This window comes from Dipodomys ordii, unplaced genomic scaffold (assembly GCF_000151885.1).
Source record: "Dipodomys ordii isolate 6190 unplaced genomic scaffold, Dord_2.0 Scaffold167, whole genome shotgun sequence".
NCBI classification, from domain to species: Eukaryota; Metazoa; Chordata; class Mammalia; order Rodentia; family Heteromyidae; genus Dipodomys; species Dipodomys ordii.
Window position 1 is genome coordinate 254,594 of NW_012267383.1, and position 11,303 is coordinate 265,896.

General features: G+C 41.1%; 1 protein-coding gene across 1 annotated transcript in view; it reads right to left on the bottom strand.

The window, feature by feature from the left end:
* Fgd4 (FYVE, RhoGEF and PH domain containing 4) overlaps nt 1-11,303 on the bottom strand; it is a 111,808-nt gene that overhangs the window by 21,451 nt on the left and 79,054 nt on the right. Inside the window, exons 8-13 of the mRNA XM_013033410.1 lie at nt 8,865-8,955; nt 7,744-7,911; nt 5,198-5,336; nt 2,359-2,417; nt 1,616-1,762; nt 434-492 (exon numbers count right to left, since the gene is read on the bottom strand). Of these exons, the coding sequence (XP_012888864.1) occupies nt 434-492; nt 1,616-1,762; nt 2,359-2,417; nt 5,198-5,336; nt 7,744-7,911; nt 8,865-8,955 (663 nt within the window). The remainder of the gene's footprint in view (nt 1-433; nt 493-1,615; nt 1,763-2,358; nt 2,418-5,197; nt 5,337-7,743; nt 7,912-8,864; nt 8,956-11,303) is intronic.

Here is an 11,303-nt window from a genome sequence, read left to right on the forward strand (position 1 = left end):
CTGTCCCTCAGCTCTTCAGCTCAAGGCTAGCGCTCTGCCACTTGAGCCACAGCGCCACTTCCGGCTTTTTTTTTCCTTTTTGCTTATGTGGTGCTGAGGAATTGAACCCAGGGCCTCATGTATTGCAAGGCAAGCACTCTACCACTGAGCCACCTTCCCAGCCCCAAGTTTTACAATCTTAACTGTACAGTTGTTGGGCTTTTTAAAAAACCAATAATGATTAAAAATAGTTTTTTTTTTTTGGGTCCAGTCATGAGGCCTGAACTCTGGGCCTGGGCGCTGTCCCTCAGCTCTTCAGCTCAAAGCTAGCGCTCTACCACTTGAGCTACAACACCACTTCCGGCTTTTTTTCTCTTTGCTTATGTGGTGCTGGGGAATCAAACCCAGGGCCTCATGTACGCAAGGCAAGCGCTCTACCACTGAGCCACCTTACCAGCCCCAATTAAAAATAGTTGACTGCAGAGGATTAAAACTATTGTCAAAGGATACAGTCTGTTGTCAAATATCCAGAAAATGAGTCCAATAAGCCTGAGAATGAAAGGAGAAGCTGGGCACTGGTGGCTCACGTCTGTAATACTAGCTATTCATAAGGTTGAGATCTGAGGATCGTGGTTCCTGCCAGCCTAGGCAGGAATACCCATGAGACCCTTATCTCCAATTAACACCAAAAAATCCAGAAGTAGAGCTGTGGCTCAGGTGGTAAAGGCTTGAACAAAAATGCTCATGACCATTGCCTGGGCCCCGAGTTCAATCCCCAGGACCAACACACACACACACACACACACACACACACACACACACACACACACACGAATGAAAGGAAGAGAGGGGTACTGGTGGCTCATGCTTGTAATCCTAGCTACTCATCAGGCTGAGATATGAGGATTGAGGTTCCAAGCCCATACAAACAAATCTGAGAGACTCTTAATTACAATTAGCCAGCTAAAAGCTGGAAGGGGAGGTATGGCTCAAGTGCCAGCTTTGAGTGAAAAAGAAAAGCAAGACTGTGAGGTCCTGAGTTCCTCCAGTACTGGCACAAAAACAAACAACAACAAAAAAGAATGAAAGAAAAGAGACAATTAAAATCATCAAAAAAGAGGGCTTCAGAAAGCATACCATTCTTTCACTGTTGGCTACGATTGCAGAAAGGCTAAGTTGACTTTACTATGTGCTACTTAGCAGATTCTTACCATTAAGTATAGAAAACAAATCAGTTACTTAAAATATTCTCATATGGGGGCTAGGATTGTGGCTCAGTGATAGAGTGCTTGCTTAGCATGCATGAAGTACAAGGTTCAATTCCTCAGTACCATATAAATAGAAAAAGCCAGAAGTGGTGCTGTGGCTCAAGGGGTAGGGTCTAAGCCTTAAATAAAGAAGCACAAGGACAGTGCCCAGGCCCTGAGTTCAAGCCCCATGACTGGCCAAAAAAAAAAAAAAAGAAAAAAGGAAAAAAAAAGAATATTCTCACACGGAATCCTGACAGGGCCAACTAAACCAAGTTAGTGGTACCAACTCTGAGGAGCAAGCAAAGCATCCTACTTTTCCAGGATGTATATGGTGCTTTCAGAAAATGTTTTCTCAGGAATTTTCTGTCACTGTATTCAATACTCACTAAGAAAAGGTAGCGTTCTTGTGCTGAGGTGTTCCGAGCAGCGAGTTTGAGGATCTGTCCTTCTTTTATTAGTTCATTAGAAGGATTTACAATGTCTTCTTCTTCTCCCAACATTTCATAAATCTCCAAGAGTTTCTTCAGGTTCTCCTGGGAAATTAAAACAAAATAAAGCAAGATCAACTATAAGGAAGTTTTTTACCTTAGTAACCTGAACAGTACTATCATTGTGACTACAATCTGCATAATAGAGGAGTGGGGAATAAGCAGATGTGTGTGTGTGTGTGTGTGTGTGTGTGTGGCACATGTGTGCTAATCCTAAGGCTTGAACTCATGGTCTAGCTGTTGTCTATGAGCTTTTTTTGCTCAAGACTAGCATTCTACCAGTTATACTACAGCTCCACTTGCAGCTTTTTGGGTGATTAATAGGAGATAAGAGTCTCATGGACTTTCCTTCCTGGGCTGGCCTCAAACTGTGATCCTCAGATCTCAGCCTCCTGAGTAGCTATGAATAAAGGCCTGAGCCATCCGTGTCTGGCTGATGCATTTTTATATAAAATGCATCAACAAAAGGAAACCAGAAAACCAGAGAGAGAGAGGCTTATTCCAGAGAACACTAGACATACTTTGCAAACGTTTTTTTGGTTCACCTCTGTTGACTAGGTTCAAACCTACAGACAGTATTAGGCTATGTCATTAACAATTGTCTGTCCAGAAGGTTCCTGTCTCCTCTGTAAACCACTTACCATTTTTCTTATTGCGCTATTAGAATGGCTTGCTGCTGTAGAAATAATTTCAAGTGATTCTAAATGGGAAAAAAAGAAAATGAAATAAATATGCTTTGTACTTCCTGTGCTAGTGAGTAATTGAGTAACTTATCCACCAAAATAAAAAGAAATCTGAAATACCAGGGGAATAGCAGCAACTTCCACTTTACAAACTGGATTACTTTCAAAACTTTGTAAGAGGAGTGAGTACTTAAACATTAGGCAGCTCCATATAAAAGGAAAAAAAAATAGGCTCACAGGCCATACTTGGTCCATCATAGGTCTTAGAAAAAAATTAACAAGCACAATGTACAGTTTCAAGCACGCATGAACCATCTCCCCTAGGGGACCTAACAGGGCTTACTGTATACTAATTAGTTCTTATACAACCTTAAATGGTCTTACAGTGACATTAGCTCTGTTTGGTAGATGAAAGAAGTGAGGAACAAGTAACTTTACCAAGATCATAATCAGTTGGTCCAGGGTCATCATATGATACTGGATCTCAATGAAATCTAAGTCTTTTGACTCAAAGTTTGGCCACATTTCAAAGGTAGTAAATAATATATTACATTTTTCTTTGGAAAATTACTAAGCATAACCAAACTTCATGTGGGAAAATATGTGACAGTTCTAGGCTGGGGAATAGGAACTTTTTCTCTCTCTCTATTTTTGTATAGTATTAGGGCTTGAACTCAGTCTTGAACTCTTGCTTAGCTTTTTCCACTCAAGATCAGCCCTCTATCATTTGAGCCAGACCTCCAGTTCTTTCATTTTGGTAGTTAATTAGAGATAGAGTCTCTAGGATTTGTCTGCTCAGACTAGTTCTGAATGAGATCTTTAGATCTCAGCCTCCTGACTAGCTGGGATTATAGGTATGAGTTACTAGCATCCAGCCAGGGAAGAAATTCTTTGCCAGAGGCATTGTAGGAGTTCCAGCCACTGCAGAGGAAGTCAAGGGCTGCTGTTGGATCAATCCAAAGGAATAAGTCTTAGTTCTAAATCCTGTTTCACTTCCTTTCCGTCTTGCAAATACTGGCCTATTTAACTCCGTTACCACAACAACCCATGGCTTCTGGCCTACATTTGCTGTCTTTGCACTCTGCTCCTGCCCCTTCTGTTTTTAGGTCTCTAGAAGCTCTTTTTTTATTTCTTTAGAACTTTATGTGTAAGTAGCAAGAGGAAGGCAAAAAGAGCAATAAATTGTCCTACTTTATCCATAACTTTCTTAAGAAATTTTTTTTTGGTTTTGTGCTAGTACTGGGGCTTGAATTCAGAGACTTTGCGATCCCTTACTTTTCTGCTCTAGGCTTGTACTCTACCACTTGAGCCACAGTTCCACTTCTGGCTTTTTGCTGGCTAATTGGAGTAAATCTCATGGACTTTCTGCCTGGTCTGGCTTCAAACTGGGATCCTCAAATCTCAGCCTCCTGAGTAATTAGGATTTTAGGTATGAACTAACAGTGCCTGGAGCATTTTCATTTTTGATAAAGGGTATCATATAGGAAAAATACAGCCTTTTCATCTACATGTTTGAGAACTATCCAGATGTGGGCAATTCTGTGCAATCCTGTACCAAATATAGAGTCCAAGAAAGAGGGAGAAACTGTAAGAAGGGATGGGGCCACTGACCAAGTGATCCTTGGAAGGAATCCATGATTCCACCTCTAATCTACTGATAGCTCTGCCACTAGAGCCTAGCACTCAGGCTAGATGAGTGGAAAATGGGGATGTGGCAGAATTCCCAGAAAGTAGAAGGCAAGAGGAAGATGGGAAGTAAAATTCACAACCATATGGGAGAAAGGGGAAAGAGATATTTCTGTGGTCACTGAGTCATTTGGATGGTGAGTGAAACATACTGGAGACCTTCTACTTCCAAAACAAGAAAATGGCTCCCAGGCCAAAGATAACGTTTTCTGCTCCTCTTTTCTTAAACCAAAAGCAACTTACAAAAACAGGTCCTGAGTTCAAGCCTTCATACCAAAAACAAAGACAAAACAACCGCCCCCCCCCCTTAAAACCTAGTAGCTCATACCTGTACAGGTAATCCTATCTACTTAGGAGGCTGAGGTCTGAGGATCTCGGTACAGAGTCAGCAGAGCAGATAAACCCAAAGGATTCTTATCTCCCAAGTAACCACCAAAAAGTCAGAAGTAGAGCAGTGGCTTAAGTAGTAGGGTACAAACATTAAATAAAAAAGCTCAAGGACAGCTTCCAGCCTCTGAGTTTACACCCAGGGACAGGCACACACAACAACAACAACAATGACAACAACAAAACAAAACCACTAGTCACTTTCATTTCAACCTGATTTAAAAAAAAACCAAACTAGTAATTGGAGTAAATTTTCTTGAGGACAATGTCATTAGACAATAAAAGGCATCGTTTCCTGTTTTATCTTAGGGTAGGTAAGGCCAACTCTGCATAGGTTATTTTTACAGGATAAATGTCATCCTAGCTTTCTTGCTCTGCATCAACCTATCTAATTAAAACAGCAGCACTTGTGATTTCAAATGATTGTGCTCTTTCTGGGAGAAGGTAATTGTATATTGCTGTTTCAGATGTCTCTAGGTCTGCAGTTTTATATTTCAGTTAGTGATTAATGTGAACTCAGAGCAGGAAATGTGATTTGCACTACTCCCAACCTGTGACTTGGATTATGGAAAGTGGCTTGCCTGACTGAGATGACAATTATAATTTCTAGTGTAATTATTTTGAGAGCAATATCTGACCAAAGAAATGATCAAATACTGGACCCACAAGTAAGTTTGGTTATCCTATAATGGAGTGAGGGATGTAAAATATAAAAAACACTTACTTTTTGCATCATTCCAGTCTGGAGAGTCAGGAGGCAATTTTCTTAGGTAGTCCTTAAGAAGCATCTCATACCGTGGAATCCGCTGAACAGGTTCTAGCATGTGATGTTGTAAAGTTAAGCTCCCACAGACCTTCTGTTTCTAAAGTGAGCAGAGAGTTTAAAGAAAACATTACAAAATCGCATTAGTCATTTTAAAACCCTTAGCTGGGCGCCAGTGGCTCGTGCCTGAAATCCTAGCTGCTTAGGAGACTGAGACCTTAGGATCAAGGGTTAAAGCCAGCCTGGGTAGACATATCTGAGACTCTTATCTGCAATTAACCACTAAAAAGCCAAAGTAGAACTGTTTACTCAAGTGGTAGAACACTACCTTTCAGCAAAAAAGCTAAGGGACAGTGGGGCCAAGAGTTTAAGTCCTAGTACTGGCATATACACAAAAACAACAAAAGACTCACTATATGATAAACTTTCATCAAGAACAATGTGTACATATTGTAGCTGAGCCTAACTTTCATTAGCAATACCTAAGAGGCTTTAAAAATGCAGATTTGCCAGTGACTCACACCTGTAATCCTAGCTACTCAGGAGGCTGCAATCTGAGGATCACAAGTCAAAGTCAGCCCAGGCAGGCAAGTTTGTGAAATTCTTTTTTGTTGTTGTTGTTGTTTTTTGTACAGAGGGGTTACAATTACATGGGCAAGGTAATGAGTACGTTTCTTATCAAGCATTGTAGCCACCTCCTTTGTTTCCCCTTCACATCCCTTCTGAAATTCTTTTTTTTTGTTTGTTTTTTGGGTCTGGTCATGGGGCCTGAACTCTGGGCCTGGGCGCTGTCCCTCAGCTCTTCAGCTCAAGGCTAGCGCTCTACCACTTGAGCCACAGTGCCACTTCTAGCTTTTCTTTTTGCTTATGTGGTGCTGAGGAATTGAACCCAGGGCATCGAGCATGCAAGGCAAGCGCTCTACCACTGAGCCACCTTCCCAGCCCATGATAAATCTTCTTGATGAAGGTAAAGAAACCTTGAAGAAATCCTTTCTTGAGCCTTCCCTATTTATCTCCATTTTTGGGAGCCATTGTAGACCAGATAGACTATAGTCACTTAATTCAGATTTACGATAGCACCATATTATCATAAATATAACTTGCAGCTCACTGAAATAAATAAGAAAATTAAAGCCAGGCACCGGTGGCTCATGCCTGTAATCCTAGCTGCTCAGGAGGCTGAGATCTGAGGAATGCGGTTCAAAGCCAGCCTGGGTAGGAAAGTCCGTGAGACTCTTATCTCCAATAAACCACTCAGAAAACTGGAAATGGCACTGTGACTCAAATGGTAGAGCACTAGCCTTGAGCTGAAGAGCTAAGGGACAGCGCCCAGGCCTAGAGTTCAAGTCCCACAACCAAAAAAAAAAAAAAAAAGAGAAAGAAAGAAAGAAAAGAAACTTAAGGAAGGGGAGGTGGGAAGGATTAGGGGGTCGGGGGGAGGATGGGAATGGATGGGAAGGGGAAACAAAGGAGGTGGCTACAATGCTTGATAAGAAATGTACTCATTATCTTGCCCATGTAATTGTAACCCCTCTGTACAGTATTTTCACAATATAAAAAATAAAAAAAAGAAACTTAAGGAAGAATGACCATGTTTCTAATCCTAACTGGAATAGTATATTCTTAAGAAAGTTCCAATGAGCCCCAACTAGCTTACAGAAGGGCTTAAGTCTTCCTTTAGGCAAATCAAGAAACCTTAGAGCCAGTGCAGGTGGCCCATACCTGTATGCCTGGCTACTCAGGAGGATGAGATCTGAGGATCTAAGTTTGAAGACAGCTCAGGTGTAAGTCCTTAAGACCCTATCTACAACCAGCACAAGGCTGGAAAAGGAAGTGTGACTAAAGTTGTAGAGTGCCAGCCTTGAGCAAAAAAAGTAAAGGGAGAGTGAGCTCAAGCCTCAGTACCAACACACACACACACACACACACACACACACACACACACACACACACACACACTTTTTTTTCTTCCCCTAGTCCTGAGTCTTAAGCTCAGGTCCTGGGAGCTGTCCCTGAACTTTTTTGTTCAAAGCTAGCACTCTACCACTTGAGCCACAATTCAACTTCCAGCTTTTTTGGTGATTAATTGGGGATAATTTGGTGATTAATTGGGGATAAGAGTCTCTTGGATATTCCTGCCCAGCTGACTTCCAACTGCAGTCCTCAAATCTTAGCCTCAGGAACATCTAGGATTACAGGTGTGAGGCACGGGTGTCTGGTGTGTGTGTGCACACGCACCCACACCCACAAATTCTAACTGGACTCCATCAACCTCATGCTGTGAGTACCTTGCCATTCTAAAGAGTTTTCTGATTGTATGTTTGTCTGCATGGCTCTAGGAGTGAAATAATGGGAAAGACCTCCCAGCTCTCTGTTTAAATCCTCTGAGGATGCCAGAGGAAAAGGCATTCACTCATGGGGAGAGAAACCTCAACATCATCCTGTCCTAGCATTTATTCTGATAGTGCAGAAAGCTGGGACAGGAATAGAAAGTTTGCTCACCTGGCCTGCAGTTCCAGCGTCCTCTCTTTCCCAGACACCTGGAAAGTATGGGGATACTCTTCATTCTGTGTCTCTATGATATTCATCCCATCAATGCCAACTCTGGTCCTAACTGTGAATTTTGAGCCCACCAAGCTGAATCTGGGCACGCAGTACAGCAACATGTTGTTGAACTGCAAGGAAAGATAACACAAGATCAATAAACAGGAAAATAAAGGAAAGAGCTGGGCAGTGGTGGCTCACACCTGTACTACTAGCTACTCAACAGGCTAAGATCTGAGAATCCCCATTAAATACCAGCCCAGGAAAACAATTTCATGGACTTTTATTTCTAATTACCTAGTAAAAAGCTGGACATGGAGGTATGGCAAGTGATAGAATATCAGTCTTCAGTGAAAAAGCCAAGCAAAGGCACAAGGCCTGGAGTTTAAGACCTAGTACTGGCACAAACACATAAATTACTCTCTGTACTACTTATTGGAGACTGAGTATCCAAGCTCCCACACTAGCTGAGCAGTCAACTCTTGTACATCAGGAGAAATCATCTGCAATACACACATGGGAAGTATTTACAACAGCGCTTTGAGTTATCTAATTGTACACTCTTCTAAGGTTTGATTTTGGATCCTTCTTGCCTGGTCTTTGGCTCATACCATGCTTCCTGGCATTATCAAGACACAAAACACCAATGGATACTCAGAACATCCCAATATGTGCATGTGACACTATTCACCCTACTCATTGTTTTTATTTGTGCTAAAACTGTGTCTTGAACTCACGGCCTCAGTCTTGCTTGGCTTTATTATTGTGTGTGTGTGTGTGTGTGTGTGTGTGTGTGTGTGCTTGAACTCAGGGCTTAGGCTTGTCCCTGGACATTTTTGCTCAAGGCTACTGCTCTGCTACTTGTGCCACAGCTCCACTTCCAGCATTTTGCTGATTAACTGGGACTTTTCCTGTACTGGCTGGCTTTGAGCCATCAGTCACAGATCTCAGCCTCCCAAGTAGGTAGGATATAATCCTATTTACAGGTATTCAGATCACTATACATTCTTGCTCTTAAGTGTTATAGTTTTGTTCTTAAACATTCAGTTCTGTTTCTATCTAACCAATGTTCTTAAACTTTTACATGGGAGAATTCTTTTAGAAATAGTTGTAGTCTGAATATCTTGTTGTCTAGCCCAATTAAGCTGCTGTTTGGAAGAGAGGTGGCAAAGAGCCTTGGGGGAAAATGGGCAATAAGTGACTGCCCAAGATCATCTTGTTCCAATTACTGTTGGCCATCAAACATAACACAGTCACTCCCAGGAGAAGGAAGTCATGTGGCAGGAGCTTTGGCCAAGGTCATCTTAGAAAGCTTTGCTAGTGTGAAGCTGTTCGTGCCAGCTTTGATTGGCTTTGTTGCTCAAGGCCAGTGCTCTGCCACTTGAGTCATGATTCCACTTCTAGGTTTTTATTGGTTAATTGGAGAAAACAGCCTCTGAGGTCTGCCTAGGCTGGCTTCGAATCTTGATCCTCAGTTGTCAGCCTCCTGAGTGGCTAGGATTACAAATATAAGCCACAGGCCCCTAGCCACCCTAATTGTGAAACCACTTCCCTGCTGGTTGTTTCTCCTTTGTCATTCTGTAACTTTCTATAGTCTCTATCATAAATGTCAGCTCCACAATGGACAGTGGAGGAAAAGGGCACTAAAACACACCTTATAGAAATCCCATTATTCACGTTACATATACATTTCTAGAAAAGGACCAATGCCTTATGATTAACTCCCCATGATCCTCAGAATGTGGCCATCACCCTTCCCTGCAGGACTTAAGAGATTCAAAACACTCCTAAAGGTTCTCAGATGATCCCTGTCATAGTTTGAGCAAGGCAGCATCTTGACTGCTGACTTTCCAAGTTAATTAATGTTGCTTTTCTTCCTCAGGAGGAAATCTGGGTTGGACTCTGCATGTTGGGTGGGATACAGAGCTACTTACTAACTTAAGGACAGAACTCACACTTGCATGCTTTCAGGACAATGGTCCCTTTATATAGGGACTTTGCACTCCTCAGTGGGACTTGATACTTTAAATGGTCAGTAATGATATGCTGAAAAATTATAACCATAATCAACTGATATACACATAAATGTATAGATATATCTACACATATGTGTATAGCTACATGTATCTCATGATATACACAGATGTGCATACACATATCTATACACATCTTAACATATCTATACACATATGTGTATAGATACATTTATTTCATATCTATACTACATCATAAAATATATAATATCATGACATATTTAATATATACAGATCAGTATATAGATCTATACATAACTATATAGAATCTATATATAGATATCTATACATAGATATAGATACATCTATACACATGGATATATATCTATGTATATACTACATAGCTAAATGGCTATACAGGTAGACACAGATATCTATATTATGCAGTATATATAGTATGCTATATATACCATATATAATATATACATACATACTATATATACATATATAGTATATTCATATTATAGTATATATACACAGATATTGTATATACAGATCTGTATCTATGTCCACCTGTAATCCTAGCTACTCAGAAGGCTGAGATCTGAGGATCATGGTTCAAAGCCAGTCTGGGCAGGAAAGTCTGTGAGACTCTTATCCAACTAACTCCCAGAAAACCAGAAGTGGCTCTGAGTGGTAGAGTGCTAGCCTTCAGTAAAAAAAACTCAGAGACAGTGTTTAGACTCTGAGTTTAAGCCCTATGACCAACAAAAAAAAAAGGGGGGGGGGAAGTGTGAGCAAACTGTGTGGAGGCAAGCAAATATACAAACACTTTGAGATCATTTTAATGTAAAAGTCAGATTCTAACTATATTTTGGCTTTTTAGCCAAATAAAATAGTCAAGGAATAGGAAAGAGAAAACATTCTCATTTTTCTCTCTAAAGAGAAAAGACAAGAAATGTGGTGCTTGGTTCTATATAGAAAACAGCAGGGAACACACACAGAAAGTTTCAGTCTTGTCTACATGAAATGAACTTCACACTGGCAAAGCTTTCTAAGATGACCTTCAAAAGATGAATGAATGTGAGTTGGCCAAAGCTCTGGCCACATGACTTCCTTCTCCTGGGAGTGACGGTGTTATGTTTGATGGCCAACAGTAACTGGAACAAGACGATCTTGGGCAGTCACTTATTGCCCATTTCCCTCCCGAGGCTCTTTGCCACCTCTCTTCCAAACAGCAGCTTAATTGGGCTAGACAACAAGATATTCAGCCTGCAACTATTTCTAAAAGAATTCTCCCATGTAAAAGTTTAAGAACATTGGTTAGATAGAAACAGAACTGAATGTTTAAGAACAAAACTGTAACACTTAAGAGGAAGAATGTACAGTGATCTGAATATCTACAAAGACAGAAAGAGACATTAATTCCTAGGAATTTTACTCAGAATTTTTTTTTGGGGGGGGTCTGGTCAAGGGGCCTGAACTCTGGGCCTGAGCACTGTCCCTCAGCTCTTCAGCTCAAGGCTAGCACTCTACCACTTGAGCCACAG